At 39.1% G+C, this 19,870-nt stretch overlaps 1 protein-coding gene across 33 annotated transcripts in view; it reads right to left on the bottom strand.

The window, feature by feature from the left end:
* Positions 1–19,870, bottom strand: part of SATB1 (SATB homeobox 1) — a 114,883-nt gene that overhangs the window by 52,852 nt on the left and 42,161 nt on the right. For 27 of the 33 annotated variants that reach the window (XM_083404817.1, XM_083404818.1, XM_083404798.1 and 24 more), the window contains 2 exons: positions 5,429–5,540; positions 1,977–2,431 (listed from right to left, as the gene is read on the bottom strand). In XM_083404817.1, the coding sequence (XP_083260943.1) occupies positions 1,977–2,431; positions 5,429–5,540 (567 nt within the window). The remainder of the gene's footprint in view (positions 1–1,976; positions 2,432–5,428; positions 5,541–19,870) is intronic. The other 6 variants (XM_083404808.1, XM_083404816.1, XM_083404815.1 and 3 more) reach the window with 1 other exon arrangement.

Here is a 19,870-nt window from a genome sequence, read left to right as displayed (position 1 = left end):
CATCAGCTTGGCTGTGAAAATATTTGCAGTTTAGGAATGAGTGACTGAGCATTCTGAGGGGATCCCCCTGCTCTGTCTGTCATATGCTTTCTTATTCTTTCATAACTATTTTATTTATTTTGTCTCTACCAATGTAGATTACAAAGACCAAAACAGTGTTGCAATGCATGAAGAAACTTCTCCATGTATATAAAGATTTTTCTAATTAATTTTAAGTATTTCTGATGAAAGTATGTGCTATGTTATCCCTTTTTTACTTAGTGAAATCTTTGTACTTTCAAAATTTATTCAGTTTATAAATTTTGCATTATTAATTGAACTGATGCTGCCTGAGATACTGAAAATTAATTTTATTGATTGTTTACTCCAGCATTTTTATAGTTAAGGCCTGGCTGTGGTTTTTTGATATTATTATTTTTACTTTGGTATGTTCTTGTTAAAAGCTTTGGGCTTCATTTTGGAAAAGTAAGTGGGGTACAAACATGAAATCAAAGAAGAAGAATCCAAATCAAAATGCAACAGTTTCCCATTGGCACTGGTAAAGTTTTTGTAAAAAAAATAATAATAATAATCATTGCAGAATTTGTATCCTGGGCAGATATTTCAGTAGCTGGAATAATTGGCTTTTCTTTTTATTAAGCATCTGTGATCTTCATTTTTTTGCCATTTATGACTGTTTACATACATTGTTTTGATACCACGTATTACCATTTATAATGTATGTCTATCATAATTCATTGGTCTCTTTTATGGGTAGCGCCAGTTTGTGTGCTCCTATCTCTCCTGTTTGGTTGGCATCTCTGATCTAGTCTGGTCCACCCTTCCACCCTTTGGTTTCTTTACTGGGGAGTCAAAAAATGGCAGAACATTGCTTCAGAATGATGAGGTAACCTTGTTGAAGCTTGCTATTTATTTTTGTGTTCCAAATGTTTCATGAACACTTTTCAGCTTCTGTGGGTTGGAGGAGGTCGACTCAAGGATGGCAGTGGAAAAGATTATTAAGGCTGCCAGTTGCAACATGCATTCAGAAGACATCTTAAGGCAGCCCTGTTCAGGGAAGTTTTTAATCTGTGATATCTGTATTTTTTTGTTTCTATGGAAGCCGCCCAGAGTGGCTGGGGAAACCCAGCCAGATGGGCGGGGTACAAATAATAAATTATTATTATTATTATTATTATTATTATGCAGAATCTACCCTTTTCTTTCAACACATGGGGAGCAGACCCTCTTAGATTTTGCTGTACTTCCAATTCCCATCAGCATAGCAAATAGGAACGATGGGAACTGGAGTCCAACAGTATTGTGGTGGACACAGGTTCCTGCTTTAACACTACTGGTGCAGCAGAAGAGGTTACTTCATCTCTTGCCTACTCTTTTATTGGATTTTTCTCTCAACTTTACACAACAACATCCAAGATGACACTGGGCAGGAGATGTAGCAGCAACATCATCTCTTGCTGCATCACTAATTGTTAATTTTCAAAGTTGCCCCAATAGTCTGCAACCAAAGCATAACAGGTACAACGACTAATGCCATAGTATGTGTCAGTGCCCATTAAACAAATGAATTGATTAGGCAATGCAAACATTATAGATGCGAAGCACTTTATGACTGAAGTGAGCTACTTCTGGCTGAATGTTAAATTACGTTCCAAAGTCTGGGAATAATAGAAACTATTTATACTAAAAGTGTGCTTTGAAGGCCTATAAGATGTTGCACTTTTTAACTGTTTACTTCCCCAAACCATGGTTACTAAGTAAAAAAAAGAAAGGGGGGTGTATGCAGGAGAACCAGCTAAGTGTGGTCATAATTTCCTAGTACATTTCCTAGAAGCTGCCAATTTTGCATCTACCAATGTTTCATTTATCCATCACGGCAAGTCTAAGTTTGTGCAAATAATAGAATAATGAACAGGGGAGATGGCAAAAAAAATTAATAATCTTGCTTTTTTTTTTGTTTTAAAGAAAAGTCTAACCTGAGTTCTGTTAAATGCCACACGTGCAAAAACTGCCTGCGAGATTCCTGCTCGTTTCAATTCATCACGCACCCACTGGTAGATTTCGGAAGACACCTCTGTGTTAGTTGAGACCTGCTGCTCCAACGGCTTGTTCATGGATCTGCTGACCGGAGGAGGATGGTTCAAGTACTGTTGGTTTAAGGACTGTTGGGCTAGAAGTCTGTTCACTGCATACTGCTGGTTTAACAGTTGGGCCATTACCAGTTGCTGATTTACCAACTGAGGACTAATGGGAGTAGATACAAGTCCAGGATGCAGGTTTGGAAGTGGGGTCCGAACAGGTGGTTGACTGCTATGAGAAAGCTGAACAGGGGATGGAGGCTGTTCAGCCGTGTTCCCTGGGACTGGTTGGTGTCCAAAGTTGACGTGGTTGGCACCTTGTTGGGATAGTTCAGAAAGGCTATCCATTTCAGCTACAGAAGGAGAGGGGAAAAAGAGAGATACTACTTAGATGATTTTTTTTTTACAGGCACACACATATATATGGTTGATAATCTTCACGAAAAGATTATTCTCTATTTGATTACAGAGCACCACCAATAAAACATTGCTAGCATTTTCCCAGATGTATTTTTTTTTTTATAGACAATGCATTATTTATTTAATAAAATTTATTATAAAGAAAAATCTCCAAGCGGATTACAAGAAAGCCAAAACAATAAAATGATCAGCAAAAACAGTTCTTTAAAATATTCAAATAATAATTGATATCAGCAATAAGTGATAAAAATGTTAAAACACATGTAAACAAACATTCTACCTATCTGGATAGGAAGGTCTGTTCTAAAGAAAACTGATTTTAGCAGATGCTGAAAAAAGCATCGTGAAGGCACCTGCTGGATGCCAATAGGCTCTTGGAAAACTTGAGAAAACTTTTTACTCCCAAGAAGAGGGCAATTGGCATTACCAGTTCTGTAAAGCTTCAGCTTACAAACACTGAGTCTCTCATATATTACAATAAAAATTACCTTTGTATTCAGCCTGTTCTGTTTTACATCCACTATTTAAAGTCCCCCCCCCCAAAAAAAAACCCAGAGTATTTTAAAGATTTTTCTTTCAAGTTACATTATTGTTGTTATTATTGGACAAATATTAACTTCTGGGTGTATTCCAGCCAGTAGTTTTAGAATGGTTTATTATTATTATTATTAGCATTAGCATTTGGAAAAGTGAATGCAATGCTGTTATTAAAAGCACGGCCAGCAAATCGCTGGCTATGCAGAGGTGGAAAACTTGTTTCTTTTCTAATGGCACAGCTAATATGGGGAATGAAATTCTGCAACAGTCTCTCAAAAGTTATGGGATACTATAACCATACACATCTGGTTTTGAGAATACATAGCAGAAGCTTATGCGAAGCTCCATCATTTGAATGTTCATCGGAAAGCTTTTAAAAAATTTGAACAAAACTGAAAATAAATGCTGAATCCAGAGTATTTATTTCGGAAGGTACTGAAGTTACAAGTGATTTCTGTATATTAAACTGTGGTTCGGTTAACACAGGCCTCATTTGTACATTTGTGTACATATTTTAACACCTCGTCACTTTTTAAATAGCCACTGTTTTCATTCCTGGGTACGGAAAAACTTGTGAAGAAATTCCTGTGAAAATCAGGCTGCAAACTGCCCACAACAGCCTTGCGGGCAGCCTTTTCTGCTGTTGTGGGGTGCTGATTTGTGACATTCTGCTAGCGGCGGCTGACAGGTGCTGCAGACTTGGCCATATACAGCAACCCGTTTTCACACACATTTTTCCATAATCCCATACCTAGGGAGGAATATCTGTAGAAGTGACAGTGCCACTTACAGTTTAGTCCTAACTCAGAAGCAAGCCCCATCCTTACTCATGAATCCAATGAATTCATGGGACTTTCCGCCTGGTAATTGTGTAATAGGACCGCAGCCTAAGAAATGTAACAAGGGCTCTTGATGTCACACAACCCAGTTTGCAGTTAAAAGTGTAAGCAGGCTCCAATGAAAAACAATGTGGCTAAAATGTGGCACAAAGTGATAGGAAGGCTCTCTGTGTTACTCTATCTGTGACAGCTGTCCCACCACACGCAAACCATCACAGGCGAACCATCGTTTAATATGGCAGTCATCAAGAGTAAGAATGCATGAATTTCACCAGTAGTCTGACCCCTTTTTCCTTCTTAGAGCAGGTCAATGGCTGCTAGCATATTTATATATTTATTATATTTTCACTATCTAAGCTTAACTTTTCCTAAAAAGGTAAAATAATTTAATAAAAGCATATTTTGGCAAACTGTTATGTCCTAATCCCTGTCTAACTTGGTCTTGCACAGATAAAGATGGGCCTTAATCCAGTTAGTGTTTTGGTTCAGATTGTGGTTTTATGTGATGTTCTGGTGATTTTTATGGTTTTAGTATGCTTTTTCCATTTTAGAAAAGGCACACAAATGTTGAGATAAATGGCTTAACTACAGTGGTACCTCGGGTTACAGATGCTTCAGGTTACAGACTCTGCTAACCCAGAAATAGTACCTCGGGTTAAGAACTTTGCTTTAGGATGAGAACAGAAATTGTGCTCCGGCGGCGCAGCAGCAGCAGGAGGCCCCATTAGCTAAAGTGGTGCTTCAGGTTAAGAACAGTTTCAGGTTAAGAACAGACCTCCGGAACAAATTAAGTACTCAACCCAAGGTACCACTGTAATGTAAATTCTATCACTGACTGAAATGCAATTTGGATCAGATTATATATAGACATCCATCACTTGACTCTTGATTTGACTTCAAAGAAACATGAAGCTTCAAATAGGAACTGACTTCTGTTTTCACTCCAGGGTGTTTTGCACATTCAGAAGTTATTAACCCCATGTTTCAGTAAACCCTGTGATGTGGAGGAGAACTTCGTAATGGAGATTCAGGGATAATCATGGTGCATACACACAGTCAAAAGAATCCTTTGGCTACAGGGTTCACTGAGAAACCATGAGCAAAAAAGTATGGTGAATTTAGTTTTTCTTAAATCAAGAGATTATTTTCTTAAACCAGTATTTTAACATACGGTCATTATTATTATTTCTGCTATGATGGCTATTATGGTTTTCTGCTATGATGGTTTTCAGTATTCAAAATGTTACGATTCCCTTTTTTATTTTTTATTTATTTCTAAAACTTTGAGAAAGCTAACAGGTGTCAGTATGCCAATATTAATGAATACTAATTTTTAAAACTACACATTATTAACATTCAAGCATTTACACAGCTTTCTTCCTCTTCCTTGGCTATACTGTACAAAAAGTGTTCTGGGAGCAGGAAAACTTTCTCTCATCTCTTGTACATATTAGCAAAAACAAGTCCAAGTTTCCAGAATTTAAATAAGCTTAAAAGTGTTTCAAATCATAAACAAGTAGTCACCATTACTTCAATTCTTATCTTTATGCTTACCCATCATATCTTTTGCCTTCTTGAAATGTTTATACCACCTCCCAAATTCCTGACATTTTGCTGCCGAGACGTTTGCATAGTAAGTGCTGTTCACAATGGAAGAAATCATACTCTGAAAAAGGAGGCAAAAGCATCTGTATTATTGAGATGTTTAACAAAAGACATTATTTTAATTATCTGATGGATAATATGTTAAGATTCAATACCATATTGAATTCTAATTCTTTAGATCCCTGATATTTATGCCAGTATCTTTGACAGAAATACCAGCGTAGCATCGCTTGCAAAAATTATGTCATATTTTTATCTAGCCCATGACCCTCTGGGGGCTGTTTTTCCACACAAACATACATTAATGGAAGACAACACATATTCTCCCTTGTGTTAAAAATCATGTAAAGTTTTGTTTTGACACATTTTAAAGCTGCTATGTTATGAGGCTTCCAGGGAAAGAAAATGCAACAAAATCTAAGCTTGCACGATCTTCTCACACATGACTATGTAAACACAGGTACACCCACGTAGGGAAAAATGGCAAACCCGGAACAATTTATAATGAATGGTCAAAGATATCTGCTTATAGGTCTTATTGAAGGAGCCAACAAGGTTCAATTTTTGCTTCATATTCATTTGGTATTATTTAATTATGCACACCTAAAATTCTAATAGTATTTCTATAAAGAATAAATTTCTAGAATAATTTTATCCCCTACTTCCCCCACTAAAGGTAAAGGTACCCCTGCCCGTACGGACCAGTCTTGCCAGACTCTAGGGTTGTGTGCTCATCTCACTCTAAAGGCCGGGAGCCAGCGCTGTCCGAAGACACTTCCGGGTCACGTGGCCAGTGTGACAAAGCTGCATCTGGCGAGCCAGTGCAGCACACGGAACACCGTTTACCTTCCCGCTGGTAAGCGGTCCCTATTTATCTACTTGCACCCAAGGGTGCTTTCGAACTGCTAGGTTGGCAGGCGCTGGGACCGAACGACGGGAGCGCACCCCGCCGCGGGGATTCGAACTGCCGACCTTTCGATCGGCAAGTCCTAGGTGCTGAGGCTTTAACCCACAGCGCCACCCGCGTCCCCTACTTCCCCCACTAATCAAGTGCTATTTTCAGTTTTCAGGCTCAATAGGAAATAATCCTTAACATATGCAAGGAAATATCAATTTAATACATTAAGATGAATCTGAATGAATCCACCCTCCACTCATAACAGAGATAGTAATTGAGCTTGTTATACCAGGTACTAAAGTGAAGTTGCATCCCCCCCCCCGATTTGCAACTCCATCCCTCACCTTCAGAGGACAACACAATTTACCCGTTGGGTGTGGCACAGTACATTAGACCTTCTTCCCATCCTTACAGATGGGTGGCAAGCCATCTAAGTTTCTTTAATCATAACTCTTACAATGAACCAGAGGGGCTTGATCAGATAACTACCTTGTTTGTAACACTACTTGTCCTTTATGAATCTATAAAGCTGGGTAGCAGAGGATCAAAACAGTACAAGGACTATGTATGGTGAAGCAATGGCATGAGGCAGAAATCATGGAAGTCCAAAATCGAAGTGCCAAGATAAAGACATCATGAGAATTAACACCTGTGGGACTTTTCAAGTCTATAAAATGACAGGCGGCTGTCAATCCTGTTGTCACGTGCTAGCTAAGTATCATATCAGAAAGACAGCTAAAAGATTACTGTTGTCAACTCTCTGCAAGGCAATCTTGTGTTCATTCAATTTCACATGAAAAGGACTTTTTCATATATATATATTATCTTTCAAATATACAACTCCCAAGTGAATATAACACTGCAATACATTTAGAGGTTCGCACTGAGATTTTTCTGTAGCTGGCTTTTACCATTTTTCTTTGCGCTTCAAATACTTCTAAAGTTAACTTAAATATTGCTAGTTGGCAAAGAGATTTGCAAAGACGTATTTTCAGTTATTTTCTCCGTGCTGCCTATGGCTGCAAAAAGCTTTAAAATACAGGCAAAAAAGGAAATAACATAAAATATAGCAAGTTATAGTGTCACAGATAGTGACACTGGTAACAGCTTTTGCCCTTTCCTGGGAAAGGGAAAAAAATTGGACAATTTAAACTGCCGACAGATCTCTCTGTCTCTGCACATCCACTGCGAAATTGCTTGAGTTCATATGTGTCTCTAAGATCAAAAAGTACCCAAATTTATACATGCACAGTACTTGTAGTTCTTTTTCTGAGTCTGATGAAGATTTGATCTGAAATGGTGCCACCTTTCCAAAAGCCCTACTACACTGGGATGCTACCATCTGCCACAAACTGAGCTTTCTTTTACAGCCAAATACATTATTTATAATTATCTCTTCCATAACTATGTGGCAATAGGGATTGATTCCCACCCCCACCCAAGTTCATTTCTGCTTCATCTAGACAGCTTTAAAATGTATCCTATATTCTGAATCCTAGCCTCGCATAATATGGGATAAGATGGCATCTCAGTAATTTCGTATACATTTTGTGATTTAAAGGGGCGGGGAAGACCTGAGGTCTCTCATCTGTTTTTTTTATATATATTGTTTTTTCATAAGACAAGAGAAGATTTATCCCTAGGTGTACTTTTATATCTGATCCAATCTTCATCAACCAGTACAGCATATTATAGATGGCCTTTCTTAACTATGACCTGTAGGTTCTCTCCTAGTAAATGGCTTATGATTAAAAATGCATTGTTGTTCATTCTGGGAAGCAACGGAAAAAACAACATTAATCAGGTCAGTTCAATCATCTAAACCAAAACTGTTCATGCTTTGCTGCCAAATCAACCAGCCACTACAAAATCTGTTATCTGTGATTGCTCAGCTTCAGGTCACAAAACCATTTATCCTCCACTGTCCCCAAATTCCATGCCGCCGTCCCCCACTCACCATTTTTAAGTATACTTTTTTACATATCTGTAAAGAAGACCATGAACAGCTTCATCAAAGAAGATACGAATTTACAAAAAAGGTGCTATCCGACCTAGGAGGCAACTTAAAAAATCGATGTTCTAAGATGACTGCAAGAACAGAGATATTTAGTCTATTTTTGCATGTGAAAAGTATGCCCTTCCAAAAGTATCATAGCCAGAACTTTCATAGTCCTTTCTGATTGTTTAAACTGGAAATGAAAAAGAATCATTTATATAACTGGCTCATTGTTCTTGAAAGCTTTCAAGCTCTATCAGCAGAGGGGGCAAGGGCTACAACAACTTATTTACACAATTATCTAAATACGATTAAACAGCTGATGGACAAATATTAAACTGGAAAATGTATAGTCATTTCAGCTCAATGTAATCCTCTTTCTGTAAACACCCAAGATGATTTCCCCCCCAACTAGAACAGTCCTGACATCTCATAAGCCTAAGGGTGAATAACAAGAGATTGTTTTTGATAGTTATAAATATTCAAAAGACATGCAGACCATCTGCTTTCATATTACAGGTAAAGCAAGTCTGAAATGGTGACTGCTATACAAAAATGGTTCTTTTAACAAAGTCTTCCTCTCCTCAAAAACTATAAAGACAGATGTCAAAAGCTGTTTATACAGGGTAATCAGGAGTGTGCAAGATGCAATATTCCTTTTATGCACAGAGCTTGCTAGAGAGTTTCTCTTATTTCTTCCCATCCATGTGTTGCCAGCACATTTCTAGGAATTTTTTTTAAAAATCTTTTGAAAAATGGAGATCTCACAAATACCCGAAAAGATGGCTATTTGTATCACGAATGCTAATTAATATCAGCAAAGGGGTTCCCCCTAATTCTATTGGAAAGGAAGCATGGATTTGAAATGCCACACTGTAGGTGGAAGACAATGAAAGAATTAAACAAGGTTAATTGTATACTATCCTGTCACTCAGTATTTCCACATCACCACCTTGTACACAAGTCAACATCTGTTAAATTAGGATTTGCTATAAGCAACCCAAGTCTCCCCCCACCCCACTTCAAATAAGGTTTTATTTATGCTTTAACATTAATCACACTCTCCACGAGTAGGCTTATAACAACATAATGATTTTGTCAAGTGGCAAGTTAAAAGATACCTTATCTTCGAAGCAGAATATTAAGAGCACTGTCCATAAACCCTTACCGTCAATTTTCAGAACTGAAAAATTATCTTGACAGTAACCTTTTAATGTATCACATTAATGACCCAGCAGTGTTAAGCACCTTGTTTTTATAATTCTCAATAAAAGGGACATTTAATGAACAATCTGTCAAAGTACTGGTTCCTTTTCTTCTTTCTGTCTCTCTTCCCTTCACCCAGTACTATTAAAGGCTGTTCCCAATTCTGTAGACTCTCTTTTCTATTCGACACAGAAGAGAAGTGAGGAGTGGGTAAGGGAAGGCCATTTCAAACATTAGGGTTTTTTAAAGTGCTTATGATAACCTAATTTTTCAGTTTCTGAAAATACATATACAGTGGTGCCCCGCAAGACGAATGCCTCGCAAGACGGAAAACCCACTAGACGAAAGGGTTTTCCGTTTTGGAGGTGCTTTGCAGGACGAATTTGCTATGGGCTTGCTTCGCAAGACGAAAATGTCTTGCGAGTTGCTGCAATTTTTTTTCGCTCCCCACCCCCTTTTTCTAAGGCACTAAGCTGCTAATAGCCTTTTAGCAGCTAATACGCTAATCCCTTAAGCCTTTAATAGCCGCTAATAGTTGCTAAACCGCTAATAGTGCTAATCCGCTAATGGGGTTGCTTCGCAAGACGAAAAAACCGCTAGACGAAGAGACTCACGGAACGGATTCTTTTCGTCTTGCGAGGCACCACTGTACTCACAGCCCCCCAACAAACACGTCATGCATATCCAATGTAAATGATACCAGGATCCATGACTATGGACTTCAGATTCACATTGCATGTACCTGAAGGGGAAAAAAAAAAACCCACAACCCTCCTGTTGATACTCCCACCCCACCCACAAGCCTTGCTTGTGTTGCCCTCATTCATTACATCCTTCTGTCTGCAATGGAGGACAACCACCAGATTTTGTTCTCAATGGACCAGGGTCTGTTGAGCTATTTAGCAAAAAGAAAAGGAAAAACCTAGTCCTTACACTTCAGCTTTGCAAGTCAGTATTGAAACTGATGTCAATTTTAAGACGGAGTGATTCCTAAACAACCACCCGAAAGAAATTGCTATATAATATTAGTATAACAAAAAACCAGCATCCCTCATTTCTTCATAAAGGTGAATAGATAGAAGAAGCTTGGTGGATCTGAACATGAAATAGATTCTAAACCTTCAGAAAAAGGCCAGCTCCTACCCGCTTTTCCCAGTCCCTGAAATATCAGGGCTTCTTCAGAAGAGCTCAACAGGCAGGAGGAGAAAGACTATCGGTACAGAGGGGAAAGGATTTGTATTCTAATTTGTATTCTATATTGCTTAATATAACTCGTGGATCTCAGGAACCCCTTAAAAACATATAGGACCTAGATATTGGCACATAAATTCTTCCCAAGGACTGGAATAAGATTTGGGAATCATGACCCTTAGAATGTTTTTTTTTTTACAGTTTTCTTAGAGAAAACTCCTTAAAATTATTACACAGGTGGTATCCCACTCATTTGAAAATGTCAGAAATGTCTTCTTCTATTGTTACTAGAAGCTCCAGACACTTTTAAATAAGATTTGGCATTCCTTTTTGACAGATATAGTGGAACCGTCATTTTTAAGACAACCCTTGTTACAAGCGTGGCAAATCTGGAACTGTAACTTGATGATCTGATAATGCTGAGAGTCTTCACTTGGACTTTGAGTTACTTTTACTCAAGTGCAACTACTCATTCTACAGTCAAGAGGTGAGCTGCAGCTTGTGAATCTTCAGAATTGTCCTCAGGGATAATATATAGTGCCCTGCAGTAGGCAATCCATTAAATACAAAGTTGGAAGTTATGGCTGCTAGCTCCTGTTTTCGACAAAGTGACAGAGTTATCAGATGCAACTGATAAAAGGTCAACTGGACACATTTGTCAGCTCATTGATGACCTTTGCTGAAGATGGATCAGCGAGTAGGAAGTACACCATCCTATGCATAGGTAGATTTCTAAAGTTTAATTATGAAATTGTTGCTACAATACACCAATATTAGGACTCAAGGTTTTGGTGTTTTTTCATGTTTAAATGGAAATGTCTTGTGATATTTCAAGACCTATTGATACACCTGAGACAGTTTCACCCTAGAAAATCCACAATGTCCAGGACACATCTGGAGCTACAATAATAAAAGGCAAGGCATTGAAGGCTACAATACAAATAGAAGCAGAAGCCTATGAAGGTTGACAAACTGAAACACAGATAACCCCATAACAGATTTATTATTCCAAGTATCTATTACCATGCTAAAAGCTTTAGCCTGCAGTAGACTTGGGTCCCATTCACATAACTTTCCCTTTCATTGTGCAGCTTTAAACTGACAGTTTGAATTGGCACACAGTGACCAACTGTGCAAATAAGTTTGTCAAGCACCAGAATGCGCAAGAGCTGTTCTATACAATACTGTGACAACACTCGTAGAACATTGATAGCCTACCAGTCTATGCAAAACAAATTAGGCCACATACATCCAGGAAAAAGAAAGGAAAAGGAAACTATCTGAGGTAGTTTTTATTCGCATTGTTCTTCATTTGAGAGGAAAAGCGAAGGACCGTATCACTTCAGATTACAGAAAACACATTTAAAATATTTCCCCATATTAGAAAAGAAAGCATGCTGCCCTTCTAAAAACTAGTCTGACAGAGGGGCCTTTCAGATGTCCTTTTTACAGTCTATACATGGTAATTTGGGCTCATGATGGTGTCAGGGCAGTTATATGTGATGACATTTTCAATACTGTCTGTGCCTATAAAAGTCTTGGGGTGGACATACTGCTTCATTTCTCATGTCCTGTAGCTTCCTGCTGAAATACCACTGCAATTTTCACACATTTTTTGGGGGGTGGGGGGAATCAGGCAAGTGGCTCACCCTGCTTGTATTGCGCCATAATGCCCTTCCAGACTGAAATGATTCCCTAACACTGGGCATCATTGTAGAGCAGCCTTTCTCAACCTGTGGGTCGCCAGATGTTGTTGAACTACAATTCCCATCATCCCTAGCTAGCAAGGCCAGAGCTGGGGATGATGGGAGTTGTAGTCCAACAACATCTGGGGACCCACTAATGAAGTGGAATGATGCATGGCTGGTCCAGTATAAATCCACCACTAATTTGTTATTATTGTGTCAATGACATGTTGCAGAATTACACCTAGGAAGAAGAAGAAAGTCAGTCGGGGGAGCGGTGGCATAGTTCTCTGGCTTATGTCCTTCATGTAGGGAATATTTTATAGGTGAAGATTTGTGGGTGATGGCATTGCCTTCACTCCAGAGTATCTTCATTTTACCTTAGTGGCACCACCATGTAGCCAAAATCTGGATTGCCTACCTGATTGATTGATTGCATTTATATGCCATCCTTCACCCACAGATCTCAGGGTGTTTCACAACATAAACATGATGGCCTTAACTATTGCTAGGAATAAGGTGAACAATTTGGGGCTGGGTAGAGAAAGCTGTGAAAAGGCTTGCTCTGAACCAGCACTATTTTTGCATGTGTTCTGAATGTGTCAAGGGAATGCACTTCCAATAGGTCAACACTTACATGCTCTTTCATTTCTCTCCCTTCTCCCCCCCCCCCGCAAAAAAATTGCACTATATGAAACACTGTTTGCGAAAGGAAAAATCTTCATGCAACTTCCCCCGCTTTTCAACATGTGAAAACCTATTCAAATAAGAATGGATAACATTGGACCAGATATGTGATTGTTATCAGGAGCGTACAAAAGGAATGGGATAAACAACAACCAGGAGGACTATCTTATATCTGCTTCTGTTTAATACCAACATGAAGCCATTGGGAGTGGTCATTAGGAGTTTTAGGGTGAGGTACTATCAGTATGCCGATTACACTTAGTTCTATTTCTTAATGAGTTTTGAATCAGGAGAGGCTGTTCAGTTCCCAGGCCATTGCCAGGATACAAATGATGCAATAGGTGAGGGAAAAAGCAGCAGAGCTTGAATCCTGTGCACGTAACACTTTACACAGAACAGATGCAACAGGCCCCCCCATCCCAAGTGGCCTACAATCCAAAAGAGACATATAGACGCGAAAGGGGAGGAGAGAGGAAGCAAGGGTTAAATGTGTGGTTATTACAAATATTTTGGCTTAATTACAATAAGGTATCAGGACTAAGGGCGTGAGGCAGTGCAAAATTCAGAGCAAACAGAAGAAGAAAAGCAAGGATAGATGCAATGAATAGAAATAAGATTAGGTGAGAGATGGACTCACTCCGGTAAAATGTTGTGGGAAACAAATAGTACAACTAGATTAAAATCTGATAAACTCATCATCAGATTATTTGATCAAAGGACAGAATGAATCTGGCACGCCAGCAAAGAACTTAATATTCTCCCACTCTCATTTCCTAGACTCTCACCTGATGCGTTTTCTCCCTACAGCCACTTGCTTAAGTGACTCTTCCATTTCCCATTCTCCCTAGCTGCAATGGCAGTCTCCAGACTGGGAACTTTGATGTTTTTTCCTACATTCTGCCCCACCCTTAAACCCCACCCCCAAAGAATTTTCTAATGATTATATGCCATACATTTCAGGAGCAAGTAAAGGTAAAGGGACCCCTGACCGTTAAGTCCAGTCGCGAACGACTCTGGGGTTGCGGCGCTCATCTCGCTTTACTGGCCGAGGGAGCTGGCGTTTGCAGACAGCTTCCGGGTCATGTGGCCAGCAGGAGCAGGAGAAAGTACACAAAGCCAAAGCCAATTAGCGTAATAAAATTATGCTTTAAGTTAAGGCAATTGTCAATAATATTTCACTTTTTTGTTCTAATGTTTAGTTAGCAGTTGAATGTTATCTATATGAACTGTTCAATGCTTCATATTCAAGTATAAATGTTATGAATGTTGTAACATCTACTATGCAAGTAACCATGGCACTTTGACAACATTAGGAGTTACATTAAATTAATACAATCCTTAATAGAATAATATAAAAAGATCAACAAATAACTTTTAAGCCTAGATTTAAAAGCCTCTGTAGTCCAAGCTTGTTTCATTTCAATAGCAACGATCTCAAAGGCTAGACAACAGAGCAACTAAAGGCTCTGATGTTTAAATTCTCTCTCCTATTATGTTATAGTATTGACACCAGTCTAGAGTAAAACTTTCCAACAGAATGGAAAGTCTATTTCAGAATGGAAAGTGACCTCTATTAGGTTAGGGTTTGTAACCAGAAACTTTTACTGTAGAAATATGAAATACATAGGTACATTAAGAAGCATTAAAAAGCCTCAAATTCACTACAAATACTGTCAGTTGAGGAAACCTGTACAATATCTTACAGTACACACGATTAAAAAAACAAAACCCTGACATGCTTTCTACCATATACAACTTCTGTAGCCCCTTCCCTTCCATTAATGATAATTTGTTGTTTTATGTTGGACTCCTTATCTATCCCACAATGATACTCCTTTTCTATTATATCTTTACAGTCCTGAAATGTTTATATTCATCTATTCAGCTCAAGATGTCTAGTTGGTGGCTTTACAAGACCCCCCCCCCCACATGCCACAAAATTATTTCTTCTAGTACAGATAATGGGTAGGAGCCAAAGTGTTTCCCTCCCTGAGGATTCAGGTGACGATGAATAGGAGGAAGAGACAAATGGTTATTGGAGGTCTCCCACTCAAGCCCTGGACCAGGAGCTGAGCCTTTCTGATGAGAATCTCCCTCTGGAAGTCTCACAGACCCCCTCTTCCTTGGATTAGTGGGAGGAGGTGGAGTTATCCAATGCCAGGGAAGCCCCTTCAGTGCCAGAGGAGAGAGCTCCATGGCACGGACTGAGCTGTCAAGGGAGAATGAAAGTCATTTATTGTCTCCGAAGCAATGACAGCACCTCCACAGGCGGGGCAGACCCAGTTTCCAATAAGGAGGGCCTGGCTGGGTCTGCACATCTGTTCAGAGGGGGGGGGTAGATGCGGGCAAATGTTGGAACATGCTCATTTATGCAGTGTCTCAGACTGCAGCTCCTGAGCCTGCAAACCTGGCTTCTGGTCTTGTCCCTGAAATGCATTTAGGGAACCCTAAAGCTTGGTTTGATCTTTGCTTCATCGCTGGTGTCCAGAGGCGTCTGAACTAATTTCTTCTCTTCTCTTGTTGCTGAGTTTATGCTGTCTGAATAAAACTTGGCTTCTTACTTCCAAGAAAGTACACCTGTTGTTGTTCTTGGGTGGCAGCCAGGACAGTTCCTTCTGTGAATGAAAGAGCTGCTTCTATTCATGGAAATGAATGAGATTTGTAGAGGCTGCCTATTGGAGGAAGCAGGGGCAGCAATTTTCACCCATTTTCTCTTTTACCTGCAGCTGCCTGTGCTGCCTTGTGCTGTTCTGGGGGATCGCCCAAGCCACCAGAGAAGGCTTTCAGGGGGCACAGAGAGAAAAGGGATAGGCAAAGACTGTCTTCATCCCCTCCTGCAGGGTGAGCAGAACTCTGATGAGCATAAGTCAATTTCCAACCCATACTGGTGAGCTCCCTGCAAATCATTGTCTAGGAAACTGGGAGCCAAATGTAGGATTTTCACCTTCTTGTAACCATAGTAAGTATTAACCATATTATTATTCATACACAAGCAATGCTAAACTATGATTAAAGGCAGGCAAGGAAGGAGAAGTGAGTTTTCTCTAAAGAAGGAAGTAGAAAATAGGAAACCTTGGTTTGCAGAGAGTCGAAACATCATGCCTTCACTTCAGTGAGGCTATCTATCACCCACCTCTATGAAGACAGAAACGGTAGTTTCTATTATGAAAGCAATTTTTGCATCTAAGATGACTGAATAACAGGCCTTAATCATTCGGGATGATCAGAAATGTAAATAGTGGGGGGAGTGATTAACCTAAAGTAAGCAACATTTTTTTCATTGCAGTGGCAGATTTGACGAATGTCGTACTTCATAGAAAATGTATCACTGTTAGGTGTGATCAAGTGAATGTAGGTAGTTATGATTACTAGTACAGCTAAAATAGCTCTCATCATACTGAGTTTGGTATTTTTTGCAATTTGGGAGTGGGGGGGGGAATCATCCAATGCACACTTATCTGAAAGTCCCATTGAACTCAGTAGGGCTTCTGAGATGACGCACATAGGATTTACTCTATCAATGTTCTATCTATCTGCACTGGACCTGAAATAATTTTTTCATATCCATTACTTTGGGTGAGAGCTACTACATGTTTAAGCCATTTCACAGGTCTATGGTTTACTCGGGCTAAAATTAGCTCTATTTGACGACACAGTAGCAACCCTTCAGGACAGCTGGGCCACAATGTTGTGAAAACACTGTCAAATATTATTTTAAAGTTCCCACATAAAATGAAAACAGAGGTTTACAAATTAAAAACAAATAGCAAATTAATGTACACAGCTTACGGCACTAGTATATTTAACAGAAATTATTGTTGAAATAAGCTCTGTGCTTGTGTCTGCTGTATAGAACCTGAACCAAGACTCTCAAAGTTCTGCGCTCCCCCTGCAACTCTCTAAAACACAAACTAGCATGTGTCTGTTCTGTATGTGTCAGGCACTACTACAACTCTTGCAAAAGCCACCTCACGGCTGGGCAGGTAAAACTGATTTTTTCATTATAGTGCAAGTGTGTGCAGACATATTACACTGCTTACACTAATTGCAATTGCTTTTTTCAACCCTCTAAGAAACTATATATAAAATAGTAAAATTGTCATCTATGTAGCGCAGGTTGTTTTTTTTTTTAATCCAAAACAGAAAGTATCTTGGAACCAGTCTGTTGTTCATGTAGAAGAATATGTTTTCTCCTTCCATGGAAACATAGCTCAGTTATACTTCTCGGTTCTTTTTCCTGAACAGAACAAACAGGGCAATAAGCAGAATGAGAAAATTATGCTTGGTGCAAACTAAAATCCGTAGGAGCTCAAATACTTTGTAATAGGTATGGGCATTACATAGTGCTGTAGTTCTCATATACAGGTACATGAGCACAGTCATCAGGTGCTGCTGAAAGGACATTTGACCTGGAAAGTATCAAAGGGAATATTATTTTTAGGGGTATGTATTGGCTCTGTGTAATTTCCAGAATTAGGAGGTTAAACAGGGGTGGAGTCCCCATTTTCCCAAATCAGAATGTACTGTTAAAATGGCACACCAAGCTGGATCAGAGCCTCCCTATCCTGACTCACTTTGTGAACTTTAAAAAAACACTGCATTTTTAATGTAAATTCTGTGTCTTTTTAGAAAAACCAAACTAACTATGGAAAATAACTATGGAGCTTGTGGAGAGGCGAGAGGAAGATCCTTAATTTTGACAGACAGCTCTAGGTTTTAATGAGAGAATTATTTTCCCAGGAAACACCAATCGGAGTGATTTGGGAGAAGGATGTTGAAATAAATATTAAACACTGTGCTTGCTTTTTACTTGAATCTATGCTATTTTTTCTTCCACCACCTATGCACGTCAGTGGTGATACCTCTCTCCTATAGGAAACAGGTTCTATTGCAAAAAATCTATTGCTCTTTTTGGGTGCTGGGAAAAGTCTGTCACCCCATCAACAGTTATTGTGGTAAAAGGGTTGACATTTCCCCCCACTTCAGACTTTCCTGGGGATACTCTGCCATTGCATTTACCCACCCCCAAATCGTAAAGTCTGGGGGTGGAGAATGACTTGCAGGACAATGGCTGCCTCTATCATTCTGAAATGTAGCAGGCTTCATCTCTTCAGAAATAGTGCCCATGCCTGCAACTTACATCCATGTCTTGTAAAAAAATAAAATACTTTTTTTTCTTTTTAAAACAAACAAAGTTTTAAAAGTGGCCTGCATTAAAACGCCTTGATGTGTCTGCCTTTAAGGTTTAATCTAAACTAGAGGGGCTCTTTTGCTTTCAAATTTCATCCATTTCTGTGAAAAAGAAAAGTTATAACCATTTTTAAATTCCCCATTAGAGTGAAATGGGTGGGAGGAAACAGAGCTTCATTTTTTAACAGATCTAATCTGATGAATTTCAATCTGAATTGGAAAGACACAGAGCAGTTCTGAAACAGATCGGGCTGCTTCCCAAAGCTACAGATGCAAGTTGAATCTTGTGACTGGTGCACACCTCTAATTATTTTACCCTCGTGAATATGGCATTATTAATGTTCCCTCACATAAAAATACCGAAAATGGCTTATCTAACAAGTCAGGAGAAAGTACCAGAACATTCCACAGAAGAAGAAGCTAAAATGGCAATATGGAGGAGAATGGAAATGTCCCAAACATACACATCCATTCTTAAGAATTAGCAGCAGCATCAATAAAAAGTAGAAGAGCAAGACAGAATTTTAAGGACACTATATATTCTTCTACTATTCTGGCCATGTGTATAAATTTATTGTAATCCTAATAATTTTTTTAAAAAATGAATGAGGGGATAATTACAAAAGTTTTCTTTCAAGCGTGTCTGTAATCTAACTCCGGTGCTTAGTATTTCCATGGTTGCTCAGGGGTAAAAGAGGAGAGGGAGAATTAAAGGGTGGGATTGCAAAAGAGAGTAATTGGAAAGTCTTAATAAACCACATTTGTGTCGGTCTATTTTCTTACTATGTTCCAGTGGGATACCCCTTTAGTTTCTTTCCCCATTACTATCCTCCACTCAGAACTTTGTTTTACTCTTGCCTGGTATTATTTTGACAAAACAGGCAAGAGAATTCCGATAATCTGATTGGTTATAGGATGTTGTTGTGGAAACGGACATACCACCAACTTTATCTAAGCAATTACAGATAGGCAAGCACCATCCCCCACAAACTCGCTCCGTAATTAACTCATTTTACGTAAGCTTTCTCTGAGAACTCTGACAAAATAAACAAACAGATCTTGAGGTCTTTCTGAGAGTTCGCCAATAAATCCTGAAAACACAAAAACAGAGAAAATTTTCCTCACCACCACTATTTCCATGAGCCCAACATTCCCAAAACATACCCTGGCAAACTGCAGACAGAGGCAGGGAGCAATTCAGCAACAGTATAGGAGTATTCTTTAAAGCCTAGAATACTCTATTGCTATACGTAAAATGCTCCCTATGCCTCCCAGCTCCGTCCATTAAGCAGACAGGCACTGGGAACTCAGAAATGGATGCTGTAGCAGAGCCATGTAGAATTTTAAAGATGGGTCCTCTCTCACTTCAGCCCTCCTTGCTTGTGGCACCTCTTTTTGGCAAATACAAGAGAGTTTTGAGAATAGAGAGTCATAAAAAAGCCCCAATTTTTAGAACTGGAAGATTTGGGCTCAGCTCATGGTTTCTTGTTTCTGTTTCTCAATTTCAAATTTAGAGAATATCACTATAAGCAATATTC

Source organism: Podarcis tiliguerta (assembly GCF_965153285.1).
Source record: "Podarcis tiliguerta genome assembly, chromosome: 12".
NCBI lineage: Eukaryota > Metazoa > Chordata > Lepidosauria > Squamata > Lacertidae > Podarcis > Podarcis tiliguerta.
Note: the sequence above shows the minus strand (reverse complement) of the source record. Positions and strands in the feature narration are given on the sequence as shown.